At 34.9% G+C, this 16969-nt stretch overlaps 1 protein-coding gene across 2 annotated transcripts in view; it reads left to right on the top strand.

Moving 5' to 3' along the window:
• Positions 1–717: 717 nt before the first annotated feature.
• The window catches only part of LOC123561380 (fasciclin-2-like), a 121130-nt gene continuing 104878 nt past the window's right edge, over positions 718–16969 (top strand). For both annotated transcript variants that reach the window (XM_045353714.2, XM_053553246.1), the window contains exon 1: positions 718–873. In XM_045353714.2, the coding sequence (XP_045209649.1) occupies positions 816–873 (58 nt within the window). In that variant the 5' untranslated portion in view covers positions 718–815. The remainder of the gene's footprint in view (positions 874–16969) is intronic.

The raw sequence follows: 16969 nt of genomic DNA, 5'->3' as shown, positions 1-16969 counted from the left end.
GGCCTAAGTGAGACTTTTCGGAAATTATTTTTCATTTTATGCCAAAAAATGAATACAGATAAGGGGGTTGTGCCTTTAGAGCATCAGTAAGTTGATTTCTGACATCACTGACCATGTTTACAGCATAAAAAGTACAGTTTTGAAAAAAAGATATATTCTCCAAGGCCATAAAATCATTTAGGCCTATAGGGTCGGGCTGAAAATTTAGGGTAGGTCGGGATACCGAAAACATACAATTATTTTTTGCGCCTAAAATTGCCAAAAAATGTTCATTGGAGGTATTCTCCCCGTACTGTAACGATACAAGCAATTATGAATACTTATAATTGAAAATGCGGTTATCATCATTTAGTTTTAAAATATGGTTATTAAAATGTTTTGGTGGATTCGTTATAACATATCAAGTCGCTTACGATCAGAATAAAAAGGGTTGATGCTCCCAAACCCAAACTCCCATCCCATCCACACCGGGGATGGAGATGGGGACATAAGTGCATGCTGTTTGTTGTCCCGCTTTTTATCGTCTGGTCAGTTAATAATCATTTTCATGTTTACTCAAAAAGTCATTCTTAAAATAATTTTAAAAAATCTCTTGAAGCTTTTCAGCCGTATCCCCCAAATATCGATGGCTGTTTATGATAATTTGAATATTGATTTCCGTTTGTTCATAGGACTATTTTCAAGAGCGCAAGTATAACAAGCACCGACTGTGTGTTGTTCGGTCCAATTGTCATTTTTGCAAGGGAAGGTTCATCTATGGAGTGACAAGCCGTTTAAAAACAAGCAGTGTTATTGTTTGTGATACAGAAGTCAAGATGGGGATTAAATTATTATATATCATTCCGTTGATGTTAGTTCAAACTGTTTATGGAGGTAAATACTTCATTAATGAGGAATTTATAAATTAGTCACCGCTTTTGACAGGACCCAAACGTTTTGATGTTGAGCACAAATATTGGATTTATAATGCTGGAATGGCCGCCGAATTCTGTATAACAAATAGTTGTTGTTTGTCCAGATTAGAAATGTACATATGTATTTACAAATATTGATTGAATGTTTATTTTTGTAGCAGTGGTATTTTTTGCCAATCGCAGTTAATTTGTTTTTAATTGGAAATTACCCCACCCACTCCCGGCATTATTTGATTTTTGAGTAATGTTTGTAAGCCAGGAAAAGACAATATTGTCGCAGATACAAAATTATTGTACTTTCAAGTAAGACGTACACACTATCTTCATCAAATTTTTATAAAATGTAAACGGCATCATCTATGGAATCACTGGAGATGAATCATTTGTAAGTGATTCACTTAAATTATTATAATAATCATATACCGCACAGAATAGATTGAGGGTTCTTATTGGAGAGTTTGCCTCTGGGATTCAAATATGTTACTTCTGGGATTCAAACCCAGAATGTTTGATAACGTTTAATATATGGGGACTGTCACTCACTTATTCTGGGGACTTCAGTATCAATGCTAGTCAGTAGTAAGAGTCTAATATAGCTTGTAGTCAGATTCTCAGACACTTTGGGGTCAGACCCTCCCTTCCTCTGCCCCTGCTACATGTCAGCCAATATATTTCAGCCTTTTAAAACAAACTTAGCACATCCATATCTTAATCATAAACTTTTTTTTTACAATTTCAGCATGTTTTAAATAAAAAAAATGCATTAATTTTATAGTCCATGCAATAAATAGGTACAGATTGTTTACTTCAAGATTTTGAACATGATTTCCTGGTCAAAGCAATATGTTCTGCAGAGGGGCTCTGGGTAAATTACAATGTATTACCATTAGTGTCATACCCCTAACAACATGCATGAATTTTGTAGATAAATTTGAAATGCTACCAGTTTTCATGCTTCAGTAGTCATGTCAGAAAATATTTGAACTTGCAAATAATTTGGAGTAGTTTGATTATGAACATTTAGGTTATCATGAAATTTATTATTTACTGTAGTGTATAAACTGATAACTGAATTAACAAATTGTTATTCTGATAAAAGTGAAATTTTTTTACACCCTCAAACCATTTAAATTTCCCATAAACATAAATACTTGTTGCTGTACCATATTAGTATTACAGAGTAGATGTAATGCTACCTTTATATTGTATTGTATTTAGGTACTATTTATTATCAAAAAAGTATATCTCTTTGCTATTATCCATTGTATTGCAGTACTTTGCACTACTAGTTTCTGCTGATTGACAGGTTTTGAAAACAATTTTATAATATTAACACCATCTGCAGCTGCATACCATTGTACAGTATCACACCACTAATTGTGTCAAAGCTTTGCCAGTGTCAGGATCAGATTCTGTATATTTGCCAATAACAGCTTTTATGGTATGTGAATGACACTGTCATTGACCAGTAAAATATTTTGGTTTGTGCCAGAGTATTTTATTTGATTTCATTGGTCAGTACAATTTATTTACAAAAGTATTCCTGCACTAGGCTTTCATTTTAAACCAGGATATCATTGTCTTTTGTTACTGTACTTGTTTTTATATGGTGGTCTAGAGCTCATGCTACATGACCTGTCTACGATGAATAGTATAATTGACACAATGTTGCTTGTCAAATGTCAGAACTAGGAAAACAGTTTGCAATATCATGTTAGACCTTGGAAAGTAGACTGGGAAGCCACTCGGTGTATACTATAAATACTCTAAATGTATTTTTAAAAGTTTATTTTCAGACTGAAAATCACTGTATTCAGTGTCAGGATAAGCAGGTAGCCTCCTGAACATTAAATCAGGTTAGGGCGTGTTAACTCTTAGCCTGCTGGTGGCAATTGATTCTGCCTTTGCGACCAGTGCAGACCAAGATCAGCCTGCACATCTGTGCAGTCTGATCATGGTCTGCACTGTTCGCTATTCAGTCAGTAAATTTTCAGTGAACTCCGCTTCAAATAATAAATGGTATTGCCCAAATTGAATGATGGATCAGTCCACTTTAGAAATTTAGCAGGTTAGGGCGTGTTAAATTGGTAGGCAGTGGTTAGAATACTGAATAGCAATTTGAACTCTGTTCTTATCTATGCCTGAAATGCTTTATTCTCTGTAGGCAGACATTTGTGCTTTTATATTCTGATAAAAACCTGCAGTACCCTGTGAAAAGCTTTTTACCGAATGGTAGAAAATACATAAACTCTTTTTTAAAAATTTGAAATTACTTTCTGGAACAGTCTTATTATTCGATAAAAAAAAGCACATGTTTTGTTAAAACAAACATTCCACTTTTTCTAAGTGTTTCTTATCTGCTAACAGGGGTGCTTTTTTCTGTAGAATAAAAGAAGGTGAGGTATTGTACCTTGGCAAGTCATTAATTAATGCTCTGATTTTTGCTGACATGCAAGAATGATTCAACTGTGAAAAAAACAGCCACTGTCTGCCTTTCCAATATGATATTATTATATTGATGGACAGAACTGAAACTGGTCTAAATACAGTGGGAGTTTGGTTCATCTGTATAGTGAAAGAAGACAAAAAAGTTGTCTGGAATAAGAGGTTTTGTAAGCTTAATATTAACCTAGGCTTTACCCTGCTAAATTTCTAAAATGGACTGGTCCACAATTCAATTGGGGCAGTACGATTTATTATTCGAAGTGGTTTTCGGTGAAAATTTACTGACTGAACAGCGAACAGTGCAGACCATGATCAGCCTGTGGCAATTTTTATAGGGTTATGTATGCTTGTATACTATTTTTTTCATTCTTTTACCATTGATATGCTGGTATCTGTATCAACTGGGAAAATCCAAATTGTATGTAGAAAACATAAAATAGAATGAAAAAGTTAATGACTGTCAAAATTTTTGTGCAATATCAAAATGTATGTTATCTAAATGACATTCGTGTAAAATATACTAATATATGACAAACTGCATACGCCGTGATAGGTCAGCATGACCTGGAGGGTAAGTCTCATCCAAGCCTATAGAAGGGTCGGTCCAATACAGATATCGATTTCCAGTTTTTTTAATGCATCTAAAGAGAAATAGTTAATCGTTGTTTGTCTTGCACTTCAGCCTTACATCGGAAATGCATGATAAACATTTTGAACCAGCAACAAAAAACTTGGTACTGTTAGTACAGTCTTCAAATTATTTTTACTACCAAGACATAATGGAATCCAACATGATGTTTCAGTGTGATTACCTTTTATAAATATTGTGCCAACAGCTGGCAAACACCAGAGATAAGTCAGAAAAAGAAGAAAGTTTCTAGATAAAACACAAGTTGATTTAGATTGCTCCTGGCCTAGTTATTCAAACAGGAGATATAGGAACTCATTTGAACTGTAATAATCCTTTTGATTTTCATTCCTCTAATAAAGCCCTTTGATGATGCAGCACATAGATCTGTTTTCTAAGGATATCACATCAAGTTTTAATTCTTATGAATGTCAGACAGGTAACTCATTTAAATGATTTCTCAAAGTGGCATTACTGTAATAAGTAGGATTCCATGCACATTGATAAGTCTGCTTGCTCTGCTAAATACCATTATTACAGGAACTCTAACTGTACCTTCATTACTGCTTTATACTGGGATTTAAGACTTATTAGCCCCAGACCTAAAGTTATATAAATGTAGAGCCTTTATGCTGGTAGAAGTTCTCAAAATTGTAAGTTAGACTCCAGGTTGTATTGAAATGTTTGGTTCATAGTAATTCTGTTTAAAGCAAGTTGGATCCAAATTTTTAACATTGCCATTCCTAATTAGGTACTAAGAAACTCATTAAATTTAATGATTAGGAGTGTGAGGTCATGGCAACCTTGGTAATTGTCCCTTGCAGATAAAGGTTTTCTTGATTTCTGTATTTCTTCAAACAACAGAATTATGGGTCTTGGCTATTTACATTGACTTTAAAGTGGTTTGCCTCCATGACCAAATGGTGGCTGCTGCAGACTTGGAATTGCCTCTCCTCTCTGTGGGTTTGAAACCTGGCATAATAGGATGTAGTATTTTATGGAAGCTATTCAGCTTGCTTGCTAAGGGTGGACCTTACTCAAGTGCCAGCTCATGCCTTACATAAAATCTCTTAGGACTTTTTTTACAGATTTTGGGAATGGTACCTTAATTAGTCAAATGGAGAAATGCATCAAATTAAGGATTTGGGGAAAAAACGAAGGAAACAGAAAGTGATGCACTGTTACCAGCAGATGTAGATGTAGTCCTGAACTTCAACTTAGTTTACCTTAAGTTTATAAGAAGTGTATTTCTTTTGTAATGTAAAAGGCTAGATTTTTCATCAGCCTCGTCATAATTTAGGTATAACAGTATCACTAGTAGTGTGCACTCAAGGTGTAGTTTGCTGTGAGAAATATTTAGTAGCTTTGGAACTTGTTTCAAAGAAGATTCTCTTAAAAATGTATTTTTCGTATATATATTGAAGATACTGTAATGCCTTTCATTTATTTTTATTGCCTGAATTTGGGGAATTTTCACCTTCCATTTGGGAGAAAAGGACATAGTTTTCAGCTGGGGACAGACTGTTTACTGGAGTCACATTGGAAAATTTCCAGGTCTGTGTCTGGAGACGTATTATCTTGGGATTTTCCTTGCCATCAAAGCTGAAAAGCTGCTGTATGTATGACCGTATTGTGTGAGTGCAACTTAACCCCAACAGAAAGAACAAAATTAACATTTTCATACATGCAGCAAGGTAAAAGCAATAATCAGCTTGAAACAATATCAAAATATGGAAATCAACATTGGGCTTTTGTCAGCAAATGGAAAATCATTGAGGTAGGAAGTGCTTGGGAGTGATTGTTCCGACAAAGCAACCAGATGCTAATTCTCTAATGGCCATGTTCACTGTTCTAAATTAAATTTTCGATTGGGGATTTTATGCAACAGTTCTCTTGCAGTAAGCCCAACATTGATCTAGAATGAGTCTGTATTCATGTGTCATATACCAGTATGAAAAGATGGAAGAAATTATACAATTTTCCAGAGGATTATGTTGAGTTATTGGTTTTGGTTACATGATGTGAGTCGATTAGTCTGGCCATAGACTACATGTGCCCCTTAGCTCAACAATCAATAGACACATCAGTTGAGTCATGAAATATTGAGAAAGAAAAAACACAGAGAATTATATAGGTTTTGTAAAATCAATAGAGCCGAGAGAGAGAAAGTCAAACTGGCTGCTAAACAGTATATTGTGGATGTGTACGATTGCATTTTATCTAAGAATTATGTATGCTCTACCAGTTTTACCTCTTATGAACTGAAGACAAGAAAGATTTCTGTGTGTCCAGTTTTATGAGACTTTGCAAGTTGCCATTGTGGGGAGGGTGGAAATATTTGCTGTCAGTTTGTTTTGCTTGGGATCGAATTCTTCTCTTGGAGAAAGCCATCCTACCATACACAAACAACCTATGAGATCTTTTTTTGCCAGTTCCTTGAATGTATCTCGTGGACAGATGGGAAATGAAGGAGTGGACCTATGCATTAAGCAGTGACATTTAGGGCAAGACTTGGAAGTATCTGATGTAGTCTATGGTACATTTAAGTACAGTCTAACCTGTGTATAGCGGTCATTGAAGGGGCTGACTGAAAGTGACCACTATAGACAGGTGACCACTATATCCAGGTTCACAATGTAGGATATCAACAATATTTGAAAACTTAATTATGTTTTTTATGTTCATAGGGTGCATTGTTTATAATAATATACTATTAAGTTCTTATAATATGTTACGCAGTGTTATCATATTAAAATGTATAATCTCATAATTCACATGCAACAGATTGGAATAGAATCTTTTATATATGATGGCTTCCTCTTCTGTTTCTTATGAAACTTATAATGTCTCATCAGTGATGATAATAATAATAACTCTCAGTTTTAATTTTGACATCCTTTCAAAACGCAAAATATTTCAATATGTGGCAGCGTTAAGTAAACAAGGCAGATTTAATCAAACGAGCATATCAAAAAAATCATAATCTCGCACCATTTTTAGCTCATTTGATTTTTTAAAAAAAAATGAGTCATCGGCGTTGGCATTGCCTGGTTAAGTTTTATGTTTAGGTCAGCTTTTCTCTTAAACTATCAAAGCTATTGCTTTAAAACTTAAAACACTTGTTCACCATCATCAATAGCTGACTCTGTACAGGAAGAAACATAACTCCATCCTGCTTTTTGCAAGCATTATGGCAGATTTCTTGGTTAAGTTTTGCGTTTAGGTCAACTTTTCTCCTTAACGGTCAAAACTATTGCTTTAAAACTTGGAGCAGTTATTTTCCATTAAAAGCTAACTCTGCACAACAAGTACCATAACTCTACATTGCTTTTTGAATTATGTCCCCTTTTTGACTTAGAAATAAGATTTCTTGGTTAAAATTTCTGTTTAGGTCACCTTTTTCTCCTAAACTATCTAAGCTATTGCTTTAAAACTTGCAACACTTGTTCACCATCAAAAGCTGACTCTGTACAGCAAGAAACATAACTTCATCCTGCTTTTTGGAAGAATTATGGCCCCTTTTGGACTTAGAAAATATTATAAAAACATGCGGGTAGGACAATTTTTCTATTAGAGACAAATAAATCAGATAAGCGTCTGCACCTGCAAGGCGGTGCTCTTGATTGATGTTTAGACGACTAAATTCCTTTCGACATTGTTAAAGAAAATAGCACCTTATTATTTTACCACAGAAGGTACAGAGTGACCGATACAGTGCATTTTGATGACTTTTATAGTGTCTTCTTATCGCGTTAGACAGGGTCACGCTATATATAGGGTCATTATGTAGGGGATTCCAAGGTCGCACTAGAAGCTGACAGTTTTATGCACGGTCGTGCTATATAATGGTGTCAGCTAATGCAGTTTAGACTTTTTCAAGTTTGAGAATGTTGCTCTTATACTTGCCAAACTGTTCAAAAGCGATGGTTGTCACCAACGCCTGCATTCCCGAAAACCTGAAATGAAGACTGAATGGATAAATTCCTAAGTATCATCATTTCAGTTCCATGCTATTTATTTTGACAAGCTGTCCTTTTGGACTTCTGGGCAGATCTGCTATGAATGTTTACTTTTGAAGAAGTTGGCTTGTGGCTTAATACTAACCCTTATCATGCTGGACATGAATGATTCTGCCTTTGCTACCAGTGTAAATCATGATCAGCCTGCACATCTGTGCAGTCTGATCAAGATCTGCACTGTTCGCCATTCAGTCAGTATCTTTTTGGTAAGCACCCCTTTTAGCAGTTAATGGTACTGTCCAAATTGAAACATAGACAAGTTCAATATAAAAATTTAGCAGGGTAAGGGCTAATGATGGATCTTTTACAAAATTAATGTTGACTTCTGGACTAGCCTTTTGGATACTGGATTACACATATTATTGATCAGAGTTTTGTGACCTTGAACTGTTACGAGCAATGATCACAACTTTTCACCTGGCTCTTAAGGTACAAACTCAAGATGGAAGAACTGAGTGGAATGCTTGATAAATAGGCAAAATTGGGCATTGTGATAAGTCAGTATTTTTATTAAAATTCACATTTAAAATTTTAAGAAAAAACAGTATCAAGTATATTGTGTTACATTTGAAGTACTCATGTATCAGTCTTTACCGATATATCATATTATGTAAAAAAAAAAAAAAGATCTTGGGAATTTTAGCTGTAAATTTAGGGAAAAATCATACTATTTTCAAAATTGGCTGCAAAAAGCCGCTGTTTGTTAAAATGAAGCCTAATTCCTCCCCCCAAAAAAACAATTTTTATTAACTGATTTCTGAACAGATATCAGATGAAGTTTTCAACATTTCAGTTGTTTTAAGAAAGTTCATTCCTACCTTTTATTGCTAGTTGATTCATGTAATTTTTATATCCTTAGTATGAAATAGTCTTCTTTTATGACTTTCTCAAGTGCTGGTAATTTAAAGATTTTGAAATGTGAAAGATTTAGATTTTCATGATTTATGATATCTGTTTAAACTGAATAAATAATGTGAACATCTTTGTAGAACCTGACATACATTAAAAAGAATGCACTGAGTTAATGCCGACCCTTTTCAAAACTTGATGGCCTATGGCAAGTTTGCATTCTAAGACCTGTCTTGCATTAATGCTAGCATTTGACCTTGAACATAACAACCAAAACTGTACTGCCAAAACTTAAACAGTAGCCCAAAGGAATTACACTAATTAGAATAAGCCTTTTAATCATTAATTCATTAAGTTATGGGGAATGCAATTGAAAGTGCAACATTCAAAATTCGCTATGAATTGAGTCAAATGTCCTTGTTCAGAACACACATATTTTACAATATTACATATAGACCATAAAAATGCCTTAATTTGGATGATATTTATGTGAGCTTTTTATATCAGAAAGTAACTGGGATAAAATAGCGCTTGAAGGGCTAATAAATGTGAAATAAATGGTACACTTGTTTAGTCATTTTTAGCAGCTGATATAATAGAAACTTCATCAAATTGCAATAAAATACATTTTTGTAATAAGAAACTTGTGTATAAGGCTTTCTTCTATCATGAGGTTACAGACTACATGTAATCTTTATTTATTTATTTTTAGTCATTTTCAATTTAATGTACACAAAAGGCTTGGACCTTTTATGATTCATACTTTCCTCAACTAGCTTCCTTCATATGTCTTTTCTTTCATGTCTTCATCATGAAAATCTCAGTCACTGAAGTTTCATCCAGCAGTTTGACCTGTGTCACAAGCCGGACAACATTTTTCTATTTTTAACTATGGTAGCCATTTTGTGCAGCGAAGGGGAATGTGACAGCAATATGCACAACTAAGGTACTGGTCACTTTTGTGTAAACAAAAAAAAAACAAGGATGAATTTCCTCGAAATCCAGCCAACAGTTTGACCTATGAAAACCAGACAAGGTTTTTCTATCTTTAGCTCTGGTGGCCATTTTGTGCAGTGAAGGGGAACATGTTGGCGATATGCACAACTTAGGCTTGGTACTGATCACTCCTGTGAAATTTCGCCGAAATCTGGCCAGCAGTTAGACCTGTGAAAGCCAGCTTAGCTTAGGACGGATGGATGGATGGACAGACAGGCGGCGAAGGCAAAAGCAGTATTACTCTCCCACCTATGGGGGAAAATAATAATTATCACCCCATAAATGCTGATAATTAAAGAAGGTTATGGTATCTTTTTGTGTTAATCTCTCGTTATAATGGGGTTTTTTTGTTTTTGTTTTTTTGGTTATTCAACCTAGTTACATGTCTATGCAGTTTTGCCAAATGAGGGAAGCACAGAAAGAACCCCATTTAATACATGTAAAATTATATTGCATTTGTTTGGAGTGTTCCGGAGGTTCTGTGGCTTGTATAAATAGAATGTCTTGACTAATTCTGGATGTTCTATTGATTTCATGATGTTTCTTCTGTCTGCGTGGGTTCCCTGTGATAAATGGAAGCTGGAGTATTAATGTACTGGTGCTTTAGAAGCTGTGAATACCTCTTTCAAGACAATTGATAGGCTAATCAAAATCATATATAAAATTACAGTAATTATTTCTATAGACGAGAAATAAGAGGAAGAGACAAATGGTCAGCATGAAAGATATCTGCTAAGATCTATAGCACTCTAGGCTGTCTGACATTTTTGCAACTTTGTTTCTTTGAGTGGCACTCTCTCTCTGTCTCTGAGAAGATACAAGATCTGAAGCTGGGAGATCAATAACAATCTAATGATTGTATTCTTATGTTTTTTCTTGTGAGGAAATGGTCAATATGGAAGGAAAAAGGATTGTGTCTTTTTATTACTTTGATGTACATTTCCCAATTATCCTCGGAGATCATTTTATTGCTTGTGTATCTTGTTATAAATATTTGGTATTATTTTAAGATTGTTGAGTGATTTCTGTCTTTCTGAAAAGATTTCTATTATGTCATTACTTTGTTTTGTAAATGTAATTGCAGAGAAGGCACTAATTATCATTGTTGACAATATGGGCTAAATTTAAAACTTTTACCAAGGGGAGTGCAAGTATTAAGGAAAGCCAGCACTGTTAGTTAATAGAGAACTCCAGATAACCCGGCCCATCCTCTGCTGTAACATTTTAGTATTAAAAATTGAATGACTTTAATCATGTTAATCTATGCAATCTATCCGCAAGGGCAGAAATTTATTCCTAGCAGAATTCAGTTAAACAAGAACATGCAGCTATATATAGATGAAAATGTAGAATACATTGAGTATTATTCTCCATTTTAGGGAGGTTGTGAATGTTGATTTATAAGTTAATGAAATGTTTTGTTTTAGGTAATAGTTGCACTTTTCAATATATCATATTCGTTATTATAGAAAATATATAAAGTGATCCGTCATTCAGGGTGAATGGGAATTGGGAATATTCTTAGGTCATGTGCATATTTTTCTCTCAATTAAGTTGATGCACAATTAGAATATGACATAAACATTGAGGATGTCAAAGTATTGTTTCATTTTGATATACTGTATGTTGTTTGTATGATATTGAATGGCTTCCAGACTTAGATATACTCTAAGACTGATTTTATTTAGTATAACAGCAGATTGAAAAATGGATTTTATATAACCGCTTCATCAATTTTATCGACCAGCGTTTTTGTAATGTATTATAGCAGTTACATGTATGATTAAGTTTGATTAGCTCAGAAAAGCGTGTTTAAGATCAGAAATCTAAAAGGTTATACAGACACTGGGACCTGGGCATGCGACCATGGAAAATAATTATTATTAGATCAACTATGTGAAGAAAAGGGCTATTGCACCCACCAATGCATTGGCGTTAAGCTTTTGTATGTAAGATGGTATCCCAGAAACCAATTGTGGGAATGGATTGAAACTTTTTATAACTATTCAGTGTGGTGATTTGACATGCAGGGAACAGGTCCCATAACTCTTATGCCCCTTTTTTTTTCTTTGAAACCTTAATGTGTGTTTATGGTGTCTCAGTTCTCACTTACGGAAATGGATTGAAACACAGTGATAAGGCAAAGGTTCCATAACTGTTTTGCATGTTTTTACAAAATGATGCCCCTTTTTATATGCCTGTCTCTGAAAGAGCAGGGTGTATTATGTGAACACCCGTGGCGGCGGCGGGCGGGCGGCATCCAAAACATGTCCGCTCTCTAAGTGGAAGAGTTTTCATCGGATCTTCACCAAACTTGCTGACAATATTTGCGGCCATAATATCTCGGCGAGGTTCGATAACCAGCCAAATTGTCCCAGGCACTCTTGGATTATGGCCCTTGAATTACTAAAAAATGTGATTTTAGCCTTGTCCACTCTCTAAGTCAAACAGTTTTCATCAGATCTTCACCAAACTTGCTGACAATGTTTATGGGCATAATATCTTGACCGAGTTCGATATCAAGGCAAATCGCCGCAGGCATTCCTGGATTATGGCCATTGAATTACTCAAAAACTGCGAATTTAGTGTTTTCATGCGATCTTCATAAAACTTGCTGAAAATGTTTGTGGGCATAATATCTTGGCAAGTTCCAATAACCAGCCAAATTGTCCAAGGCATTCTTGGATTATGGCCCTTGAATTACTAAAAAAAAATGCAGTTTTAGCCTTGTTCGCTCTCTAAGTCGAACAGTTTTCATCTGATCTTCACCAAACTTGCTGACAATGTTTGTGGGCATATCTTGGCCAAGTATGATAACCACCCAAATTGACCCATGCACTCTTGGATTATGCCCCTTGAATTAGGCCAGGTTCGATGACGGGCGTATTTTGTGACAGTCTTGCACTCTTGTTTGACTTAGCAATTTACTGTATGGTTACGTTTTTGTATGTAATTAAGCTGTTCGCAGTCTCAGTACCTGCAGAATAGATTGGAATTATTTTCTTCATTGTTTCGTTTCTCTGAAACTATCATTTATTTGTCTATATCAGCCATACACTGTTTTTTGAAACTGTGGTTAACAATGACATGATTGTGCAGATAAAAGCTATACTTATAATGCTTTTTATAGTCATATGACTAAATGAAATATTTTTAAAAATACAGCAGTGTGACACATGAATATGTCTCATCAAGACTAAAAGATACTTGTATTTTGTGTCTGTACTTAAAAACTATCTAAATATGTTGAAGTTATAATTTCTTTGTTTACAATATGTCACCTTAGGTCAAAAAGTGAATAACTGTATTGCCCATAAGGAGCATTTTATTCACTTTTTGCATTGAGGTGGCAAATTATTGTTGTGTTCTAGATTGAGGAAGAAATTATTGTCCTGGAAAATTGTCTCATTCTTATTTTTCAGAATGTGGAGTGTTTCATTATTTTATAATCTACATAAATTACATTCAGTATATACTGTTGTTCATAAAAGGTGACTTGATCTCTATTTAAAATGTTACTGACCTTTTCATAACCCTCAGAATGGTCATTTACAATATTTGTTCTAAATTCGAAACTAAAAAAGTCCCAGTCAGAGACTATCAAATTTTGGTGCGGACCAATACAGTTTTCATATTGGTAGTCTGACAGACTTGAGTTATCTACCCTGATCTTTTATGCCAACTATCTTGTCCCATGTGACATGTGTATGAAACACAGTTGGAACCATTGTCTGATTGTTAGAGGCGACTTATAGGGACTGAACTATTAGTTTTGCTGTATCTCTGTAGAAATACCTCCTTCTATTTTGATGTATATGAGATAAATAGCATGTACTATGTTGGTGCCCTGTAAAACCTTAATCAGCTTCAGCATGTTCATGTAATGTTGCACCCAAAGTTGAGCAGTCAAATGAGCTAGTAGAAATTTTGGGTTGGTAGGAAAAAGTTGTTTCTTTCATTTAAATGACCAGTACCTGTATAGATATAAGCCACCTCAGGATTTAGAGAGAATGTTGTAAAAACCCTTTTCAGTGTAGGTATAATATTGCTAGGAAGCCATGTTGGTCCTGAAAAGTGCAATTAATTTAAGGTACCTGACATATTAATGGTTGGTCATAAAGAAATTGCTGAAGAGTTAGGTAACACCTGGTGTTTTCCTGTACAAATGGTCTGTCCAGCTTGGCTTGTTACTGAAGTTCTCTTGTTACATTAATTTATGGTTCACACCAGGGAAGCATTTCCTAGTGGCCTCTAGCAATAAAATTGTGGTCATTTGGGATTTGAACAATTCTACAAAATGGTTTGGGAAGATTGTCAGACATTTCTGCTTATCTCATTATCTCCAGGCTCGGCTAGCTACATGTCTAAACAGTTTCCACAATAGAATTCTGGTTGTACTGAAAACATTTCTGCTATCATAAAATCTGACAACACATATTTCCTTTACTTTGTTTTGAGTTTTGAGAGATATTGTTCTGGGCAGTAATTGTTGTGTTTGATGATTTTTTGTTGTAAAATAGTCAAAAGGCTGTATTTGTAATAGAATGAACCAGGATGTCAGATAAAATAAGTTTCACCTGCAGTGCATGACAGGAGGGATGTTCCTGATAATGTCCACTTTGAATTTTTTGTACTTGCATTGCTTTATAGTGGTTTGAGATATGAGGTTCCATGGTGGTTCAACTTTTTAGGATCAAACATATTTTTATACGCCCGAAGGGACATACTATGTTATACCCCTGGTGTCCATCCGTTAGCAATTTCGTGTCCGCTCTGTAACTTGGAGCCCTTGAAGGATTTCAAAGAAACTTGACACAATGTTTACCACACTGAGACAATGTGTAGAGCGCATATTTTGGATGACTCGCTTCAAGGTCAAGGTCACACTTAGGGGTCAAAGGTCATACCAGTTTGTTTCGTGTCCGCTCTGTAACTCTTGAACTGCTTGAAGGATTTCAAAGAAACTTGGCACAAATGTTCACTACACCAATAGGATGTGCAGAGTGCATATTTCGGATGACTCGCTTCAAGGTCACACTTAGGGGTCAAAGGTCACATATGACTTTGCTTTGTGTATATTGCTCTGTATTGCAGTGCTCTTGTTTTTTTTTTTTGGCAGATCCCTTTTTTGTTCATTTATTCACTGTGATAAACTGACTTACACTGCACAGGTTCCATAAGGGTATTTTGCTTTTTTACAAAATTATGCCCCTTTTTCGACTTTGAAATTTTGGTTAAGTTGTTGTATGTAAGCTCGTATCTCAATTCACAGGAGCCTGAAATTCTATCTATAATGCTCCAAAATGGCTAAATATAAAAATTACCCCTCCTATATATATAAAAAAAGAACAGGAATGAAACAAAACCGTACCCCGCCCACTTTTTGTAAACAAGAAACTTCGAAAAACAGAAAAGCATCTCTATACGAGCGGTCTTATTTTGAAGAGGACAAAAAAATATAGTAGAAACACTGCTTACTGTAAACTGTCTTCCTTTTAACTAACACAAAATCATCATTTTCAATACCTTTTCGTTCATCGCCGAAACCATTGCGTGACGTCACATATACATGTACCTGTTTCACAGCCTCGCAGTTAATTCGATGTACTTTCACTTCGATAAGAAATAAAGGTAAGATATTGTTTATGTTTATATTTTATTGTTCATTTTTCCATGAATAAAAATTATATATTTGCATTTGTTTGTCAATGTATTCAACTAATATTTTCAAAACAAAAACGTAAACAAAACGGGAAGTATCTCCATTATTCACTGGAGGGAAATTTAAAAATTGGAAACTTCCATAGTGACTATTATTTATTATGGCAGATAACCTGAGCGCTGCGATATGGTATGGAAATCCTGTGTTTTTTATAAAAATGTTGCATTTGACCCTTAGTTAGTTATGACACATCGAAGTGAAAGTATATCGAATTAACTGCGAGGCTGTGAAACAGGTACATGTATGTGACGTCACGCAATGGTTTCGGCGATGAACGAAAAGGTATTGAAAATGATGATTTTGTGTTAGTTAAAAGGAAGACAGTTTACAGTAAGCAGTGTTTCTAGTATATTTTTTTGTCCTCTTCAAAATAAGACCGCTCGTATAGAGATGCTTTTCTGTTTTTCGAAGTTTCTTGTTTACAAAAAGTGGGCGGGGTACGGTTTTGTTTCATTCCTGTTCTTTTTTATATATATAGGAGGGGTAATTTTTATATTTAGCCATTTTGGAGCATTATAGATAGAATTTCAGGCTCCTGTGCTCAATTCCACCTAATCAACTTCACACACTTGTTAAATGTGATGATCTTACATGCAGTGCACAGGTTCCATAACTCTACTTTGCATTTTTACAGAATTGTGCCCCTTTTTGGACTTACAGTTGTTTTTGGTTAAGTTTTTGTATGTAAGCTGGTATCTCAGTACCCACTTCTGGGAATGGATTGAAACTTCACACGCATGTTCACTCTGATTATCTGACATGCAGTGCACAGGTTCCATAGTTTTACTTTGTATTTTTACAAAATTTTGCCCCTTTCTCGTCATAGCATTGTTTTGTGTAGGCTGGTATCTCAGTATCCACTAATGGGAATAGATTGAAACTTCATTCAGTTGTCCGTTGTGATAAGCTGATATGCATTGTACAGGTTCCATAACCCTGTTTTGCAATTTTACCAAAGTATGCCCTTTTTTCAACTTTCATAAATTCATATTCATTCAGTTGACAAGACTGTTGAATAGTCAAGCGTTACTGTCCTCCGACAGCTCTTGTTATTTCATGTTTTGATAGTTAATTGAGAATAGACAATACACTTAATATTAATGAGCGTTTTTGAATCCATGCATCACCCTGTTTGCAAATATGGTTGAAACTCGGTATCTTGAATTCTGAGGGATTGGGCGTTTTACTTCGAGATAACTGAATTTTGACTTAAAATGATATTTTGTGGACATGTTTGCAGGATCAGACTTGACAATGCCTTTGATATAGCTAGAATTTTTAGATAAGTGAGTTTGAGTTTCACTGGCAATAAATTAAACCATTGTGAATATATGATCCAGTATACAGTGGTGCAAATGTACCAATTATGAATACTACCTCCAATTTTTAGGTGTAT

The sequence above is a fragment of the Mercenaria mercenaria genome, chromosome 10 (genome assembly GCF_021730395.1).
Source record: "Mercenaria mercenaria strain notata chromosome 10, MADL_Memer_1, whole genome shotgun sequence".
Lineage (NCBI taxonomy): Eukaryota > Metazoa > Mollusca > Bivalvia > Venerida > Veneridae > Mercenaria > Mercenaria mercenaria.
Note: the sequence above shows the minus strand (reverse complement) of the source record. Positions and strands in the feature narration are given on the sequence as shown.